Source organism: Elephas maximus, chromosome 1 (assembly GCF_024166365.1).
Source record: "Elephas maximus indicus isolate mEleMax1 chromosome 1, mEleMax1 primary haplotype, whole genome shotgun sequence".
In the NCBI taxonomy this organism is placed as follows: Eukaryota; Metazoa; Chordata; class Mammalia; order Proboscidea; family Elephantidae; genus Elephas; species Elephas maximus.
The window spans coordinates 176,413,413-176,433,833 of record NC_064819.1 but is presented as its reverse complement, the minus strand read 5'-3'; the positions used below and the strand labels follow the sequence as shown (position 1 = coordinate 176,433,833).

The 20,421-nt window shown below is 41.4% G+C and overlaps 1 protein-coding gene across 1 annotated transcript in view; it reads left to right on the top strand.

The window, feature by feature from the left end:
* The window catches only part of SLC22A16 (solute carrier family 22 member 16), a 51,876-nt gene that overhangs the window by 13,565 nt on the left and 17,890 nt on the right, over positions 1-20,421 (top strand). The window contains exons 2-4 of the mRNA XM_049875536.1: positions 4,376-4,855; positions 12,137-12,254; positions 16,828-17,359. Coding sequence (XP_049731493.1) covers positions 4,376-4,855; positions 12,137-12,254; positions 16,828-17,359 — 1,130 coding nt within the window. The remainder of the gene's footprint in view (positions 1-4,375; positions 4,856-12,136; positions 12,255-16,827; positions 17,360-20,421) is intronic.

Sequence of the window (20,421 nt, the reverse complement as noted above, 5' to 3'; positions counted from 1 at the left end):
CCTTAGCTAGTGATTCCTCCAGTCCAATGCTGCCTTAAAAAATGCCAGGGAAAGACTAGTGGACCACAACTACCACAGCCTCCACCAGACTGTGTCCAGCACAACTAGATGGTGCCAGGTTACCACCAACAACTGCTTTGACAGGGATCGCAATAGAGGGTCCTGGACAGAGCTGTAGAAAAACATAAAACAAAATTCTAACTCACACATGCACGAAAAAAGACCAGACCTACTGGTCTGACAGAGATTGGAGAAACCCCAAGAGTACGGCCTCCAGAGACCCTTTTAACTCAGTACCGCAGTCACTCCTGAGGTTCATCCTTAGCCAAAGATTAGACAGGCCCATAAAACAAAATAAGACTAAATGGGAACACTAGCCCAGGGGCAAGGACGAGAAGGCAGGAGGGGACAGGAAAGCTGGTAATGGGGAACCTAAGGTTGAGAAGGGGAGAGTGTTGACATGTTGTGGGGTTGGCAACCAGTGCCACAAAACAATATATGTATTATTTAATGAGAAACTAATTTTCTCTGTAAACCTTCACCTAAAGCACAATAAAAAATAAAATAAAAATGCCAGGGAAGGAAGAAACACCTCCACAGTTCCCCTGAATGCAAGAGAGCCGGTTGCCTGGTGCACCCATCAATCATGCCAGGTGCACACTTCCACGAGACCACAGGTAGCACAGTGTGCGTGGGAGTAGGGCAGAGCCTGCCGCAGCACCCAGTGAAGTGCGGCGTGAGGGTGCAAGCACCAGACTCTTAAACTGTGAGCCTAGTTAGCCACCTGGCTCTGCTGAGCTATAGTAACTCAGGCTTAGCTTTTCTGCCTGCTATTTCTGCCCATCTTCTCTGCATCAAACAGTCTGAGAGCTGATTTCTGGTCATTTTTCTTCTGGCATCATCAGCTGCAGTTGAGTCAGCTCTAACTCATGGCAGCCCCATGTGTGTCAGAGTAGAACTCTGCTCCGTAGGATTTTCAGTGGCAGATTTTTAAGAAGAGGGTTGCCAGGCCATTCCTCTGAGGTGCCTCTGGGTGGACTTGAACCGCCAGCCTTTTGGTTACCAGCCAAATACTTAAACTTTGCACCACCCAAGGACTCCTTTCTTCTGGCAGGGGCACCTTTTCTGGAAAAATAGAGCTGGCCCATCAGCCCCGCAGACGTGAGCACTAGGCTCCAAGCTCTTCTCTGGCGTGCTCATCTCATCCCACAGAGACCCTGAAATAGTAATTTGTGTGTTCTTGCTTTCCTCCTGGTGCCAGACGAAAGCCACTTAATTTCTCTCTGCCTTTTGCTCTGTGTTTTTCTTCTCTAAACTAGTTCCCAGGGCCACTGCCAGAAACAGAACTCAACTTTGAAATTGCGGCCAGCACGACCAACCTGTGGTGTCCTGATAGCCACAACACTTAAAATTGATTACGTTTTACTTATTTATCTACAGGAGTTTCTGTGAGAAGAGAGTGGCCACCTACCAGTTTGGCAGTCACCCCTATGGATTTGGGGAGGTCACCAAGCTGATAACTTCACAGCGCCACTTTTGTATCTTTGCCTAGTATTGCCCCTTGCAGTAGTCTCCAAGTGGGGTGTGTTCACACATATGGCAGGCAAAGATGGTGATTTGGGGTGTCATAACAAACACCCATTTTACATATGAATATATGTTTATAAGTAAATATATACATATTTAAATTTATATTAATATATTAATTCAGTTTTATATGAATATGTACACCCACATATGCTTGTTTTAAATATATATATATACATATATATATATATATATACATGCACACATGTGCATGTGTTCTTTTTTTTTTTTGAATTTTACTGATGGGGAACCCAGTCAAAATTTTTTGGATACACTGGCCTATTGAATACCTCTCCTTCCCAGAGGTACTAAGCATACCTTGGCTTCAGTATTGTTCAATTTTAGCATGAGGGGTTCTATGATATCCTCTATATACAGTGCACTACACATCATACTTGGAAATCCTGGTGGCATAGTGGTTAAGTGCTATGGCTGCTAACCAAAAGGTCAGCAGTTCAAGTCCACCAGGCATTCCTTGGAAACTCTATAGGGCAGTTCTGCTCTGTCCTATAGGGTCACTATAAGTCGGAATCAACTCGACGGCAATGGGTTTTTTTTTTTTTTTTGGTGCACATACTACATAATCTAAATAATCATGACATCTTCCCAAAGGTGCTACAAGAGATACAGAAGTGACCGAGCCACAGTTCCTACCCTTATGGGACTTGAATTCTGCCTTTTATGGGAATTTTTGGCCTCTTTGGTAGACAAATAGAAAATATTCACCTGGTGTGCTTTAAAAATCAACGGAAGTAGCAGAACAGAACTTCGGTGGCACTTTTGGTCATAGAAGAGAAAGAAAGAAATGGGGAGAGAAAATGAGTAAATGAATGAGAACGGGAGAGGAGGGAGCAAATGGTGGAATACTGAGAGAAGCAGACCATGCAGGGGAACCAGGACTGAAAGTAGGAGTTAGTGGGAAGGGAAGAGGGGGCAGTGAGAAAGAGCACACAGGAGGAACGAGCTAGACGAGCAGCTCTCCAAAGGGGACTCACAGGCCTCTGGACACCCCAGACCCTGTCAGGGGGCCTGCAAGGCCGAAACTATCTTCCCAGTAACACTAAGATGTTAGTTGCCTTTCCCATGCCCATGCTCTCATGAGAATACAGTGGCGCCTTCCAGAGGCTGCATAGCATGTAATGCTGCGTCAGATTAAACGCTGAAGCATTTAATCCAGGCAATAAATGGATAACAATGCGTTCTCATAAATTTTGTTTCGAAAACTACGTTGTTGTTAGCTGCTGTGGAGCGGGCTCTGACTCAGGGTGACCCCATGTACAGCAGAATGAAATGCTGCCTGGTCCTGTGCCATCTTCATAATCCTGTAAACCAAAAACCAAACCCGGTGCCATCACTGAGTCTGACTCACAGCCATCCTCTGGGATTTCCAAGGCCGTAATCTCTACAGAAGCAGACTGCCACATCTTTCTCCGGTGGAGCCACTGGGTGGTTTTGAACCACTGACCTTTTGGTTAACAGCCCATCACTTTAACCACTGTGTCAATTATGAATTATTTAATGTTAACACGTAATGGGTTTATTATTGCTATTTTAAAATGGATTAATATTTTTTAAATTCTCCGTTTTAATTTCTAATACGTAAACATTACATAGATATATTCCACATGAAGAAAAGCCCTTTGGGGTCCTCAGTGATTTTTAAAGGAGCCCTGGTAGTGCAATGTTTAAGCGCTCTGCTGCTAACCAAAAGATTGGTGGTTCAAATCCAGCCAGCGACTCCACAGGAGAAAGACCCGGTGATCTGTTTCCATAAAGATTACAGCCAAGAAAATCCTCGGAGGCAATTCTACTCTGTCGTATGGGTTGCTGTGAGGGAACCGACTTGATGGCACTCAGAAACTATCATTAACAGTGTAAAGGACTCCTGAGACCAAAAAGTTGAAGAACTGCTGAGCTGAAGGGTGGTCAGAGGGTGTTGAGCAAGAGGGTGATAAAGCTCCTTCCAGCGAAAGGGAGCATCAGGGTCAGATAGGGTGAGCAGGCCTGAAAAGCAGGAAAGGGTGACAAAGATAACTTTTGTCACCAGTGCGATTTGCCCCGAGTTTGGCCTTGACAGGCCCCTTTTTCTACTTCCTGTTATAACGATTTTACAGTAATGTTCTTCTTTGTCTGAACTGATTCCTCTTTCAATCTAAATAATCATCTGCCCAGAGGAGCTGTTTTGACTCTTCTTTCCAGGGGTGTGAGTTTTGTGGGACAGTCCAGATTTCATATATTCTGCCCTGCTGTCCTATGAGTACGGTTGTCCTTGTGAGACAGTTTTTGTTCTAGAAAATATATCAATGTTGGTTTGAGTCTATAAATTTGGTGACCCTCCTATACATATATATGTCTATAGACATATATATGTGTATACACATATATATGTGCTAGTTGCTACTGGAATGTCTTTGTTTCTAGGCCCTCTCAGTAGACAGAGCCAGACAACATAGTATCTATATACTCACAGATGTATATAAATCAAAAAACCAAACCCATTGCCGCTGAGTTGATTTCAACTCATCGCAACCCTATAGGACAGAGTAGAACTGCCCCATTGAGTCGCTTGGTGAATTCGAACTGCCGACCTTTTGGTTAGCAGCCGTAGCACTTAACCACTACACCACCAGGGTTTCCAGCCATGTACTTACACATACTGTAATTGTTTCTGTATTTGTCCATTTGTATGTATATTAAGCTAAACAGGATGAAGAACCTACATAGTTGCTTATGTTCTTTTTCAGCCCAGAGGCCAGGTATAATAACTAGCTTTTTCTCTCTTTTGCAGATTCCAGATATTCTTTTATTTTATATGTGCCTTCCAGAACATCTCTTGTGGCATCCACTACTTGGCTTCTGTGTTCATGGCGGTGACGCCACAGTATGCCTGCAGACCCCCAGGCAATGTGAGTTGGATTCTTTTCCACAATGCCTCTAGTTCCAGGCTGGAGGACATCTGGGCCCTGTTGTCACCAGGCCAGGAAGGTCACGTTGCTGTGCAGCTGCAGGACGGCACAGTCTGGGAGCTCAGTGGGTGTCACAGGTCCTGGAGGGAGGATGCCCTGCGCTTGGAGTATGAATACAGCGGCAGTAAGCGCGACTTCCCTTGCTCAGACGGTTACATCTATGACCGGAGCAAGTGGGAAAGCACTGTGGTGACCGAGTGGGATCTAGTCTGTCACCGAGAATGGCTCGCAAAGGTGATCCAGCCCATGTTTATGCTTGGAGTCCTGCTGGGAGCACTGATTTTTGGCTACCTTTCTGACAGGTAAAATGAAATGTTTAGCATTGTTGCATCAGTCTGGGGTTCATTTTCCTATCTGTTTTTCTTAGGATATGGACAATTATGTCCAAAACTTCAATCAGCTTCATCCTTCCTCTCTAAAGACCTATCTCTTTGCCTGTCCATTAATTAACCAGTTGCTGTCGAGTCTGACTCATAGCGACCCCATGTGTGTCAGAGTAGAACTGTGCTCCATAGCGTTTTCAATAGTTGATTTTTTGGAAGTAGATCACCAGGCCTTTTTTCTGAGGAGACTCTAGATGGACTTGAACCTCGAACCTTTCAGTAAGCAGCCAATTGTGTTAACCATTTGCACAGCCCAGAGAATCCTGTCCATTTTTTAGTAAGGCAAAATAATATAGTGGTGAGAGGATGGGCCCCGAAGCCAGTTGGTCTGGGTTTAAATCCCGATTCTACCACTTCTTGTAGCCCCTGGGCAAATTGCCTAACCTATCTGTTTCATAAGGAGCCCTACTGGAGCAGTGGTTAAGCCTTTGGCTGCTAATCAAAAGGTTGGCTATTCAAACCCACCAGCCTTTCCATAGGAGAAAGATGTGGCCATCTGTTTTCATACAGATTACAGCATTGGAAACCCTATGGGGCAGTACTACTTTGTCCTATAGGGTTGCTATGAGTCAGAATGGACTTGATGGCAATGGGATCTGTGTTTCAGTATCTAGTTTGTAAGCTGGTGATGAAAATAATAGCACTCATCTCAAAGGGCTGTTACAAAGTTAGTACAGAAAAATGTACTCTGGACATAAAGCCACTCCATAGATATTAGTTATTACTTTAAATATGTTTCTCTACGTAGACTTGCTTTTTAAGAGCTGTAGTCTGGTCTAAAGCTGTAATATCTATGAAATTGTGCGTTTGATATATCAGGCACATTTTAAAAGATACACATTAAAATGAATATATAACTCTTAAAGTTCATCTTGTACGTACATGGATCCACTTTAAGTACTTGTGCTTTAAGAGATTGGTTTATGTGGTCCACATAGTGATGAATTTTACAGGTATGTGCTGGGCACTGGGGACCTAAAGACAATAGGAAAGATCAAGAATCTCTGCCCTTGGGGTGGGCCAGTCTAGCGGGACTGACAGATGTGTCCAAAGAAAAATGGCAGGGCATTGTTGCAGCCAGGACTATACTAGAAGTGAACACAGTAGAGACGAGAACTACGGAAGCCTGATAGAGGAGGATCCAGGGCTTTCGTGAGGGGCCTGGGGAACTCTCCCCCTTACAACCTGCATCCCATTCAGGAGGTGGCACTGGAATAATGAAGTCGGAACCAAAGTGGAATCTAGTTATTTGGTGGCTGAAGTTCTGTTTCCGTGTTGAAGAATCTTCATCACACCTGTCTTCCTGAGAGGTGTGGAAGTTGTCAGTGGAGAGAGGGACAAAATCTGCCTTTTTGGTTGGAATAAGGTAGAAAGTTGGAGGTATTATTTTGAATTACTTATTTTATTGGAAACCCTGGTGACGTAATGGTTAAGTGCTATGGCTGCTAACCAAGAAGTCAGCAGTTCTAATCTACCAGGCACTCTATGGGGCAGTTCTGCTCTGTCCTATAGGGTCGCTATCAGTCAGAATCGACTCGACGGCAACAGGTTTGGGTTTTTTGTTTTTAATTTATATTGGAGCTTAGTGACTAAGATGGGCAGAAAATACCTTAGAAATTGATGGAGAGTCTCCCCTACCACTGACCTCGAGGGCTTCATTTATTAAGTTGTCTAGAAAGCTACTTATAACTAGCATGCCCAAAAGAAGGCAAGAAGTTAAAATCAGGACAAGGAAAGAACATTGATAGGCTGAAGCTAAGGCCAGGAGTGTGAAGGGAGAACAGGCAGAGCTTGGAAGGGTGTTGGGTGATGTAGTGAAAACACCCACCCCCTGCACACACCTATACACATCCAGTAAAGAACTCCAAAGGTGAGCTGAGGTAGGGGTGCTACCTAAGACTGGAAAGGGACAGTGTGGAGGAAGTCAGAGAGCATAGACTACATATCACATTGTTATAATCTGCTAGCAGGAGGAGAAAGAAGGGAATTCACTTTATTTTTGCAGTTTTGAAATATGTGTTTGCTTCCCTCAACTATATATGGTTATTTTAAGAAGCACTGTTTTTATTTAACTTTTGTCATTTTTCCTATTTAAAATCTTTTTTAATTTAAAAAGCAGTATGTGCTCGTTATAATAAGGTCAAACAATTCAGAAATGTGCAAATTAAAAAGTGAAAGTCTTTACTCTTTGTCTTCCTCCACCAAAAACAAGGCCCCACTTCCTAGGAGTGACCGCTGGGATGGTGCCATTGTAATCTTCCGTATTCGCTTCTTAGGGCCGCCATATCATTACCGCAAGGCGAGTGGCTTAAAACAACAGAAATTTATTCTCTCTCAGTTCTGAAGGCTAGCAATCTGAATTCAGGGTGTCGGCACTCACCTCAGATGGTTGTTACAAAGGGTTGTTCCGCTCCGAAGGCTCTAGGGGAAGATCCTTCCTTGTCTCTTCCAATTTCTGGTAGCCTAGGTGTTCTTGGCTTGTGACAGCATCCCATCAGTCTCTGCCTCCATCACCACATGGCATTCTCCCTGTGTCTCTCTGTCTCCTCTTTTTATAAGGAGACCAGTCATATTGGATTAGGGCCCACCTTACTCCAATATGACCTCGTGTTAACTAATTACATGCTAACTAATTACATACACAAAGACCCTGTTTTCAAATAAGGTCACATTCACAGATACGGCGGTTAGGACTTCAATATATCTTTTTTGGAGGACACAATACAACCCATAACAAATTCTGTATTTAAAAAAGTAAATCAGATTCTGTTTAGTTTTGCTTTGGTTAATTGTGTTTTCACCTCTCAGAAAGGCACTCATTATTATTCCTTCCTGACTTCTGAAGCCCTTTGCTTACTGCTGCCTACTGGCAAGAAACCAACACATAGGGAAATGAGTGGGCATGATATGGAACCATTTCTGGAAGGTTAAAATCTTTTTTAATGTTCTGTTTCATCGTTATGTTCTAGTATAGAACATGAAAAGTTATTATAGAAATTGGCTGAGGTGGGGCTTGCTAAGAGACTGTTTAAAGGAAATTGTGCCGTGGAGTTGATTTCAACTCATAACAACCCCATGTGACAGAGTAGAACTGCCCCATAGTGTTTTCTAGGCTGTAATCTTTACAAAAGCAGATTGTCAGGTCTGTCTTTGGTAGAGCTGCTGGGTGGGTTTGACCACCAACCTTTTGGTTAGCAGCCAGATGCTTAATCTTTGCACCACCAGGGTTTGTTAAAGAAAATAACTTGTTGTTGTCGAGTCGATTCTGATTCATAGTGATCCTATAAGACAGAGTAGAACTGCCCCCATAGGGTTTCCAAGGAGATGCTGGTGTATTTGAACTGCCAACCTTTTGGTTAGCAATCAAACACTTAACCACTGGGCCACTAGGGTTCCATAAAGGAAATTAGGTATAAATACTTGAAAGTTTGGGTCTGAAAGGCAAGAAGGTGAAGGCAGAGCATGGACAGGTAGCAAGAAGCTTCTGGTTGGGAAATGATGGTCACAGGGTTTATGCTGACTGACCTTTTTCCTTCTGTGTCTGCCTGGGAATGAGGAGCAAGAGTTGGTTAGGCTGAGAGTCAGTCCCAAAGAACTGGTTGTGGCACTGTGGTAGGTTACTTCATGCTCTCTTGCGGGCGAATTTGGAAGTAGGAAGGTCACACTTTCTAGAAAGAAAGCTGAAAATGGAAGGGAAACTGTTGGCAGATGAGGACCAACAGCTGTGGACAGGCCTTAGAGAATATAATTGGAAGTCAATGCTCATAGTGTTAATTTTCATTAAGCAAGCCCGAGGAAAATTAAAGTTATAATAAGCAGGAATCCATTAATTAAGGGTCAGTTTCCTCTCCTTAAAATACACAATTATACCTAGTTATTTGGATTTAACTCTTTTCAAATTATGTATTCTATGTAAATATTAAATTGATATGGTTAATAGTTAATAGCTCTTTTCAGTGTATCCATTTATTCTTATTATAAAGCATAACCAGGCAGGAGTGAGCTAAATTCTCTTTTTAAGTTAATTATGTGTTTGGAGAACTAGGCTGTTTGGGCCATGATCAACACTGCCTTTTGGTGTGGTATCAGATGATAATTATAGGCAGAGTGCCCAGAATTTAAAAAAAAATAAGCTTTCTGGCACCTAAGAATCACTTAATATTGGCTGAACAAATTAATTATTGACCTTTAAACTCAAAACTATAAATTAACAGGTAGGGCATAGAATGGAGCCCTGGAGGCACAGTGATTAAAAACTTGGCTGCTAACCAAAAGGCCAGAAGTTCGAATCCACCAGCTGCTCCTTGGAAACCCTGTGGGGCAGTTCTACTCTGTCCTCTAGGGTCTCAAGAGTGGGAATCAACTCGATGGCAATGGATTTGGTTTTTGTTTTTAGGGTATAGAGTACGGTACATTATAGCTGAAGATTGAAAACTGTTGTACCATAACAGTATCCTTGTGAAATCTTCATAATATTTACTGTAGATTTTTTTCCTTACTCTTTAGAAAATTATTTTAGGGTGTTTTATATGTCATATTAGGAGAAACCCAAATGGCTTCTCATAGGTGTTATGTATTACTATTGTCATTTAGCAGGCTATTGTATAAGTTATCACTTGCACTTTTTCTGGTAAAATGTGTTGAATGCTTGACGCTTGAAACTAAAAATATTTTCAATTACACTATACTGTATAACAAAAGTGGGATATAAATAATGCCTTTAAAAGGATATCAGAGACCATACTTAATGATATGAATGCGACTAGAGGAATCCGAGAGACAATGCTCCCTAGAACTTCTGATGGCACAGGACAGGAACCATCCCTGAAGACAACTCATCAGGCATGAAAAGGACTGGTCAGCGGAGGGGAGAGAGATGCTGATGAAGAGTGAGCCAATTAAATTAGGTGGACACTGGAGAGTGTGTTGGCAACTCTTGACTGGAGGGGGGATGGGAAGATAGAGGGGGAAGATGGCAAAATTGGCATGAAACGAGAGACTGAAAGGGCTGACTCAATAGGGGGAGAGCAAGTGGGAGAAGGGAGTAAGATGTATGTAAACCTACATGTGACAGACTGGAATGGTAAATGTTCACTTTAAGCTTAATAAAAATTAATTTAAAAAAAAAGGATATCGGAATATATTAATGGACATAAAATTTAGTTTCTTCATTTCTCCAAGTTCAATGTTCCTCTCCTGTAATGCAGCCTATTGCATGTGCAAGAGTCCCTCTGGGCCCTCTGCCTGACCCCCCTTGGGACTTTGGGCAAGGGGAACCGACACAAATAAGCTGATTCTCATGCTACTTGTTGTACTGTAAGGAATAAAGTCCTTTGTTTCTGACCCAGGGGTCTTGTGTCTTCTGCCAGGATCCATTAAACAGTAACAGATTCACTTATTAGCTTGTAAACAATTGCTGTTGAGTCAATGCTGACTCATGATGATACCACGCATGTCAGAGTAGAACTGTGCACCATGGGGTTTTCAAATGGCTGATTTTTTCAGAAGTAGATCTCCAGGCCTTTCTTCTGAGGAGCCTCTGGGTGAACTTCAGCCTCTAACCTTTTGGTTAGCAACTGAGCATTTTAACTGTTTGCACCACCCAGGGCCTTCTAGCTTGTAAATACGGTAAAATCAAATCACAGACCCTATACTTGCCATCATCCTAGACTGGAGAGAATTCTCACAAATGATTTTTCAAGAAAATAAATAACTTGTGAAAATTAACCAAGCATACATGATTAAAAGGCACCATAAATGATATTTAGCAGAAGTAATAGGCACCAGAAGCAGATTCACAAAGACTTCAAATATTAGAAATATAAAATAATGTTTAAATTTCTAGAGAAATAGAAGACAAACTCAAAAATATCTAGAAGTAACTGGAAATTACATAAAAAAAAGACAATGAAATTGAAGAATAACTAAAACATCTAGAAATAAAAAACAAAATAAGTGAATAACACACTTCCTGGATAATTTTAACAACATATTATACATAGCTGAAAAAATAGTGAAATGGATAGGTCAGAAAAAATTATCGAAAAGCTCAGAGAGACAAAGAGGTGGGAAATGTGAGACATTAGAATTCATGGAGGCAGAGGGAGAAAGCATGAAATATTTCATTGGAATACCAGAAAAAGAGGAGAGAGAAATGGGCCAAAGACAATTTTTGAAGGAGTAAAGCTTGAGAATTGTTGGAACTAATAAAAGATATGAAACCCTGGTTTTTAAAAGGCCAATTATTCCAAAGCAGAAGTTAAAACAAAACAAACAGAAACCTACAAGATCTACAAGTAGACACATCATAAATCTGTAGACCATCAAAGCAAAGAGAATCTTAAAAACAGCCGGAGGAAATGACAGATTATTTTCAGGCTGCAGCAGTTAAATCAACAAGCAACTTCTGAACGGCAGTAATGAAAGCCAGAAGACAATGAAGGAATATCTTCAAATATGATGGATAAAAACAAACAACCTTCTTTCTGGAAGCAAACAAACACCAAAACAAAACAAAACTGCCAACCTAGAATTCAATACACAGTGAAAATATCTTTCAAGAATAAGTGTGAAATAAAGAAATCTCCAGACAAATACAAACTGAGCCAGTTTGCCACCAGTAGACCTTTTACTAAAGGAAGTTCTAAAGGATCTACTTTAGGCAAAAGTAAAGTGATCTTATATGGAAGGGCTGAAACGTAAGACGGAATGTAGATTAAGGAATATAATAACTGTGGGTAAATCCAAGTACTGTCAGTAGATCAAAAGGAAAAGAAAAAATAGGGAGAGATAAATTTAGAACACCAGACAATAATAACAAGTAACTCAGAAGGGGGTATGTGGCTATAAAAGGTTTTAAGGTGCTGGCGTGGCTTGGAAGAAGGGAAACATGTCGATTAACTTTAGATTTTGATTAGTATGTGTTATGGATTGAATTGTGTCCCCCCAAAAGATATGTTGAAGTCCTAATCCTTGTATCTGAGAACATGACCTTGTTTGGTTATAGTCTTTCTTTGAAAATGCTACCAGTTATGTTACTGAAGCAGGGTGGTCCTAATCCTTTCTGAGTGATGTGTTATGAAAGGGGAGAACAGAACTCTTAAAAATATAGGTAATACTCATCTTTTGTGGCTTGGAGTGGATGCTTAAACTATTACAGATCTATTTTCCTTCTCCCACTGAACGATTCTTATTTTTTAGGGTGGGAAGACGTCTCATCCTGTGGTCTACAAGCATTGGCAAATTTTTGTTTGGCATAGCAGTGGCGTTCACCTTTGATTATTACAGCTTCATGGTCACACGCTTTCTTCTTGCCATGGTGAGTTGTGTTTTTCGCCTCTTTAATTCTGCAGCATTTCCACGTTCAACCATAACTCTCTTTGGTTTGCTCGTTTAAGATCTAGTGAAAGAGATCAAGGACTAACCTTTGTTCACTCCACGGCAGAAGTCTTTCTGAGGGTTACTAAAGCCTTATGTTTAGAATGGAACTCACTAAAATGAAAAATCTTTGCTTATTGGGCAGAAGTGTTTTGTTTGACCTAATGCCTGGCACATGGCCTATAGCTGATAATTACTAAGGCATTATTTTATTCCTGGGCGATTATATTGGTCTAGTCAGGTCCCGTTTATACATGAGCCAAACAGGTGGTTAAGGCTTATTGCTGAAGTCATTTGTGTAATGTACAGTAAGAATGAAAATAGGAGGGCATTAGACTTTAATTTTATGAGAAGGAAGAGAGTGTAGTGAGGAGAGCATGAGTTTGAATACCAGCTTTGTCATAGATTGGCACGTTAGCTGTCTGACCTCCGGCAAACACATTATTCTCTTTGAGTCTTAGTTTCTCATGTGTAAACTGTAGAAAATAATACCTGTTCCACTGGGTTATCAGGATTCAGTGAGATTAAATGTAAACATCTACAGTATAGAACCTGGCATAGAATAGACACACTTCACAATGGTAATTATGGAAAATAGACCAGTGAGCAAGGAAGCTGTCCCCACATTTGGTAAGGCTTTCAGACAGATCTCCAAACTACCAAACAACAGCGGGAACAATTCTGTTTGGAGGCTACTAATCAGTGATAATGGAGTGAAGTTTTCATCTGAAGTAAAAACTTGTGATCATGCTGAATGCAGAGAGGGGCATGCAGAAGAGCCCCTCTAACCAGGGTGGGTAATCTGGGGGGCTAGAGAGAAGCCAAGGATTTAAATCTAAGAAGAGGTCACCGAGCCCCTCCATAGAGAGCAAGGGGCATGTTCGGTTTTGGAGTCTTCATTTATGGCTGGAAAGGATTTGTAGGAAGCCACCTAGATTGCCAAGGATAGGGAAGATACACTGAAAAAAAGATCTAGGGGAATTGAAGGTGTCAAGCCTTGAGATGAAGTAAATATGTATATTTAGATATGTGAAGAGTTTTTAATACCAAAGATAGCAACCAGCTGTTCTGTCTCCACTGAGGGCAGAATAAAAGGAAACTGCCCTGTAACTACAGGTCTTCATGGCACAGTGGTTAAGAGCTTGGCTGCTAACCAAAAGGTCGGCAGTTCGAATCCACCAGCCGCTCCTTAGAAACCCTATGGGGCAGTTCTGCTCTGTCCTGTGTGGTCACTGTGACTCGGAATTGACACAGTGGATTTGGTTTGGCTTTGGGCTCTGTAACTGCAGAGTGAGGTTTGACACGAGAGACCTGGTGTGACTGATGGTTCAACAGACCATAGGCACTGAGAGAGTTTGAAGCCCCTCTTCTGGAAGGCTGCAGAGGATAACTGTGAAAATATCTGCTTCAGTCTTGCAAAATACTATGTGTTGGTTTCCAGTCCTGGGAAAAATTAGGCAGCACCCCCTGAGCACATCTCTGAAATGTGGCCTCAATTTCCTGTGGCTCTTTCCTTTGATTTTTGTGGGAAATGTATTCATGGTAGAATTCTGAGTATGGAAGATCAAACAGATTCATTTGTTCAACACATTTATTGATTTGTCTACAGAGTGCAGTGCTAAGTAAAACAAACCTGGGCTCTGTTTCAATCATTCTGTCATCCAGTGGGGAGGCAAGACATCAGCCACCTTCAAAAATAAAAGTAACTATGACACTGAGAGTATAACAGTGTGGGGGCGTCCCCACTGGGTCTGGAGGATCAGGGCTTTTTAGTTCTAAGTGATAGGTAAGAGGAGAACATTCCAGGCAGAGGGAGCAACAGGTGAGAAGGCCCCGAGAGGAGAAAGAAATTGAAGGTCAGAATGTCTGAAGATGAGAGAAGTAGGAGCCCTGGGTGGCCTGATGGTTAAGCATTTGGCTGGTACCAGAAAGATGGTGGTTGGAGCCCATTCAGTGGCTTTGCAGAAGAAAGTCCTGGCAATCTGCTCCCATAAAGATTACAGCCTAGGAAACCCTGTGGGGCAGTTCTACTCTGTCACAGGGGGTCGCTATGAGTCATAATCAACTCGATGGCACCTAACAAGAATAACAGAGAAGTGAGGTACGTTGATGAGTATGGAGTGGGGAAAACAGGTAGCAGATCAGCTAGGACCCTGTAAGATGGTAAAGATTTGCTCTATTATCCTAAGGGTAATGGAAATCCACTGAAGGGGTGATGTTATTCTGGCTCTTTGTAGGGGTGGGGTCTGAGTAGTTGTGAGGAAGAGGGTGTTATCAGTGGAAGATATGGGTGTGAATTGATTCAAGATGTATTGCATTTTGGAATTATTCAGGCAGCTGTGTGTGAATTGTCTGAACCCAGTGACAGGGGTAACCAGAAGGAAGTCAGAGTGGGCTCATGAGAAAGAATTAGCATAAAAAAATGGAAGGGGACTGATGTTACAGCTTAACTTAATGGAGCAATATGTAGTATTTGAAGGCTATCAGAACCTTTGTTTCTGTAAAGCAGTAAGCATTTATCAAGCAACTGCTAGGTTCTTGGATATAGGAGTCCTCATTATCAGAGCTCATCATCTGAGTCCTGCAGTTACAAGGATCCATGGGGAAGTAAAAGCTGTTGTCACAAATATGCTGTAAAGAAAAATATGCTGAGCTGACCATTAATTCCGTAGTCCCCATCGAGCACCTCCCTGCTTACGACTAGTGCCAGTTCCCTCACTGTGGGGACATCCCTGTAGTCCAGCCTTTCGGTGACCATCCAATGCAAGGTGAAATTGCAGATTTTGCAAAGTCTTTGAAAGCGATGTGGGAGGACTGCTTGAATTCCACCCAAAACCCTTGACAGATTAGGATTTGGCAGAACTAGACCAATTACCAGTTAACTTTTTGAGGAAATTAACATCAACAAGGATGATGATGTGAGTACTATCTGAATATCAAAAGATTAAGAAAGGCCTTGGGGAGAGCCAAGGAAACCCTAGAATAATTTTGCAAAAATTAACTCTATCATTTGTGTTGCAATGCCAAATGTGACATAACTTTCCAGTAAAAATTCTAATCCTTTCCCTCCCCTTCTGGCTCCCAGGCCCCATCTTTTCACTCATTCTTTGTTAATCCAAGAATTATCACATATTGTTATTTATTATAAATTTTGTTGGAGCCCTGGTGGCGCAATGGTTAAGAGCTAGGCTGCTAACCAAAAGGTCGGCAGTTTGAATCCACCAGACACTCCTTGGAAACTCTATGGGGGCAGTTCTACTCTGTCCTATAAGGTCACTATGAGTTGGAATTGATGGCAAAGGGTTTGGATTTTTTTTTTTTTTGTATGAATTTTGTTGAATTAAAGATAGGCTTTTTTTCAAATTAAATTTTAATCAAATATTTTTTTCTTACCATTAGTTATACAATTTTTGACCCCATTTTAAGTGGATTTAACAATAAGGACCTCCCGTAAATAGATAAAAGTGCTCTGGTGGTGCAGTGATTAAGCACTTACTCAGCTGCTGGTAGGCAGTTAGACCCCACCCACCGATCCCTGGGAGAAAAATGTGGCAGGCAGTCTGCTTCTGTAAAGATTACAACCTTGGAAACCCTATGGGCAGCTCCACTCTGTCCTTCAGGGTCATATGACTCAAAATGGACTAGACGGCAATGGAATGGGTATATGTGTAGATAAATTGATAACGTGCATTTACAAGGAACTGAGAAATAAATTCACATTGTAATGGAACATTAAATGAAACAAAAGGCAGTATCTAACATTTATATCATAAATGATCTCTCAAATTTTGCCATTAGAGGTGGAGAGGGTGAAGGAAAATGAAAGGGCCTATTTAAGGAGGAAAGATGGACCAAACTGAGTGCCATTTTACAAATATGATATGGGTTTCTGAAAGCAATTCTTTGCCGTTTTCTTTCTCGCCTATGTGCGATTTGCAGAGAGATCAGACCCCTCAGTACAGTAACCCACCTTATCTGTGGTTCTGCTTTCCACGATTTCAGTTACCCGTGGTCAATCTCAGTCTGAAAATATTAAATGGAAAATTCCAGAAATAAACAATTCATAAGTTTTAAATTGCGTGCTGTTCTGAGTTGCATGACAGAATCTCCCACCTTCCCACTCTGTCCAGCCCGAGACGTGAATCATCCCTTTGTCCAGCATATCCATGCTGTGTATACCACCCACCCGTTAGTCACTTTGTAGCCACCTGAGTTATCAGATCAGCTGTCGCAGTATGGCGGAGCTTGTGTTCAAGTAACCCTTATTTTACTTAATAATTGTTCTTTTTTATTATTAGTTATTGTTGTTAATCTCTTACTGTGCCTAATTTATAAATTAAACTTTCTCATAGGTATGTATGTATAGGAAGAAACATAGTATATACAGGGTTCAGTACTATCTGACATTTCAGGCACCCACTGGGGATCTTGGAATATATCCCCCTCGGATAAAGGGAAACTTCTGTAGTTATAAATGTGACCCTAAATCTGGGCCACTCCCCTTTGTTTTTCAGGCTGCAAGTGGCTATCTCGTGGTAGTGTTTGTCTATGTGACAGAATTAATTGGCATGAAGTTTCGGACATGGGCATCCATCCAAATGCATTCCTTCTTTGCAGTTGGAGTAATGGCGGTGCCTTTGACGGGCTACTTGGTCAGGACCTGGTGGCTCTACCAGATAGTCCTCTCCACAGTGACTGTTCCCTTTGTTCTGTGCTGTTGGATGCTCCCAGAGACACCTTTCTGGCTTCTCTCAGAGGAAAGATATGAAGATGCACAGAAAGTGATTGATACAATGGCCAAGTGGAATAGAGCAAGCTCCTGTAAATTGTCAGAACTTCTATCACTGGATCTAAAAGGTCCTGCTGGTAGCAACCCCTCTGAAGTAAAGAAGCACAACTTATTAGACCTGTTTTGTGACTGGAATATTGCATTAAGAACCCTTACCATTTGGCTGATTTGGTTCACGGGGAGTTTGGGATTCTACTCGTTCTCCTTGAATTCTGTTAATTTAGGAGGCAATGAATATTTAAACCTCTTCCTCATGGGTAAGTATTAAAATATATTTAAAAGTAGCAATGAAGTAGAATTGCTACATGTTTTTTCAGTATTTTTATTGTTTTTTTTCTACCAGGGATAGTACTGCCAACCATATTATTATGGAATCTTTTATTATATTTTATACTGTAACACATGTAGGTATTTTCTTTTAAAAAATGTGAACAGTTCAGAAGAATTCTGTTCTCCTCCCTCCCTCTTGCCACTTCTTCTTGCTTGCTTTCTTCCTTCCCACCCACCCTCACCCTAGAACTCCCTTCCCCAGAGGTAACTTCTTTTTTTTTTTTTAATTGTACTTTAGATGAAGGCTTACAGAAAAAACTAGTTTCTCATCCAACAGTTAGTACACACATTGTTCTATGACATTGGTTAACAACCCCCTGACATGTCAATGCTCTCTCTTCTCAACCCTGGGTTCCCTATTACCAGCTTTCCTGTTGCCTCCTGCCTTCCAGTCCCTGCCCCAGGGCTGGTGCACCATTTTAATCTTGTTTTGTTCCGTTGGCCTGTTCAATCTTTGGCTGAAGGGTGAACCACCAAAGGTAACTTCTGTAACGTTTGACTTGCAAACTCTCAGATCTCTTTCTATGAACTTCCATACATTTGTACATGTAAACGTTTTATGTTTAAACATAAATGAGATCATATTTACCACATATTGTCTTTGTAAATTGCTTTCTTTAAAAATTTTACTATGTCTTAGAGATCCTCTGGTCTCTTTCTATGTTTATACATGCTTAATTTAGAAATTTTAGTCAGTAAAATAACATGTAAATACATGCAACATAGAATTTATGTTATCATGCTTCCTTCATTTTAGTAGCAGATTAAAATGGCTTCAGATATTGCTGTGATGTCTTGAGACATGCTCCTCGTGTAAACTGAATTCATACTAAACATTAGAGAAGTATTAGAAATCTGTATTTGTCCATATCTAGTTTGGACTTAACCTGTTGCTGTTGAGTCGATTTTGACTCATAGGACCCTATAGGACAGAGTAGAACTGCCCCAAAAGGTTTCCAAAGAGAGGCTAATGGATTTGAACTGCCAACCTTTTGGTTAACAGCCAAGCTCTTAACCACTGCCCCATCAGGGCTCCAGTTTAGGCTTAACTCTTGGTTACTTCTGTGTAGGCTGCCTGTATTTGATATTATCCTCAGAAAACCTTCCCTTTAAATTTCTATACCTGGATTTCGTTCCTTCTCATTCAGGTGTTCTGTTGACACGCATCTATCTGTGTTTATTACAGCTTAGCAGGAATTATGAGAGGAGTCACTTTAAGAAAAAAAAAACTTTACTCTGCTTTTCGGGGAAACCATTGACTAGTTTGTAGAAAGAGCCGATCTTAACCTCAAACCCATTCTGTGTGTCAATTTTAGAAATGATGCCATATTCCTGGATCAGAGAAACACATGGTAGGAGGATCACATGGAGTGGCATGAAGAAGCTCAGAAAAGCTGGAATTTGGGATCTTTATGATACTTTCTTAATTTTGATGGAGATCTAAATTTTCAAGAAACTAGGGAACCTCAGAAATAGAAAAAATGTTTCTAAAGACAAATATGTACACAGTTTTATATAACCCACTGATTTTGATTTTTCATGTTATTACCCTTTCCATTAGTGCCCTAGCTGACAGATGCTTCTAGTCAGTACTTCTATGCTATGAAATTTTTGAACAATTTTTCATCTCCTGAGATGATTTGGGGGTGGTGGCAATTTCAGCTCTATTTTTGTGCCACCTGCAGGTGATAAACACTTCAATAATTTCAAGAGGTGCCTTTGGTGTTATGTGGTGGTTGGGGCGGGATGGTGGTCCAAGTAACTAGAGGCACTAAGTATTACAAGAGAGAGGATGGTGAGACTTTTCGTCACATACTTTGGACATATTATCAGGAGGGACCAGTCCCTGGAGTAGGACATCATGCTTGCTAAAGTAGAGGGTCATTGAAAGAGAGGAAGACCTTCAACAAGAGGGATTGACACAGTGGCTACAACAATGGCCTCAAGCATAGCCACTGTTGTAAGGATGGCGAAGAACTGGGCAGTGTTTCATTCTGTTGTACATAGGGTCGCTATGAGTTGGAACTGACTCAACAGCACCTAACAACAACATGTATTATAAAGTGAAGAAAGTAATGGCATATTGTCCTAATCCCTAAAGGCTGAGGCTCATTGCTGGCAGTATTAATATCACAGGCATAAAACCCGTTGCCGTCAAGTCAATTCTGATTCATAGCAACCCTATGTACAACAGAATGAAACACTGCCCGGTCCTGCGCCATCCTCACAATTGTTGTTATGCTTGAGCCCATTATTGCAGCCACTGTGTCAATCCATCTCATACAGGGTCTTCTCTTTTTCACTGACCTTCTACTTTACCAAGCATGATGTCCTTCTCCAGGACATCACAGGCATAGTCACGCCAAAAATCAGATGTAGGCAGACACCAACATCCTGAAACACCAACTAGAAAAAAATCAGTGTAGTGTACTTTTAAATTTTCCCAGCCATTTCATAGCTGCTGCACAGCTTTGCAAGATCCAGAAAGTTGGTTGGTGGCCATGCACACAGTCCTGAGCCAGACAGGTAGGAGGTAATGGGGGGCTGTGGAAAGGAGCTTTGGCTTCCCCAAGACCTTTCTTCCAAACCCTGAGCTGTCACTTGGCTCAAATAATTTAATCTTAGTTGTAAAGTGAGGATAATGATCCAGGCTTGCACTTGGTTACTAACTGAAAAGTTGGTGGCTTGAGCCCACCTAGCAGCTCTAACCCACCTTGAGACTCTGCAGAAGAAAAGGCCTGGCAGTCAGCTTCCGTAAAGATGACAGCCAAGAAAGCCTTGTGGAGTAGTTCTGCTCTGTAACACATGGAGTCACCATGAGTTGAAATCAGCCTGACCACATAAGACAACAACAACCACCAGGTTCTTTGGAAGATCAGTTTATTTGATCCTAAAAAATGCTTGATAAACTTAAAAAAAAAAAAAAAAAAGAGTGGAGTCCAGTAATAGATGTATATTTTGTCCTGGTGAGCAGGCATGAGTCTTAAGG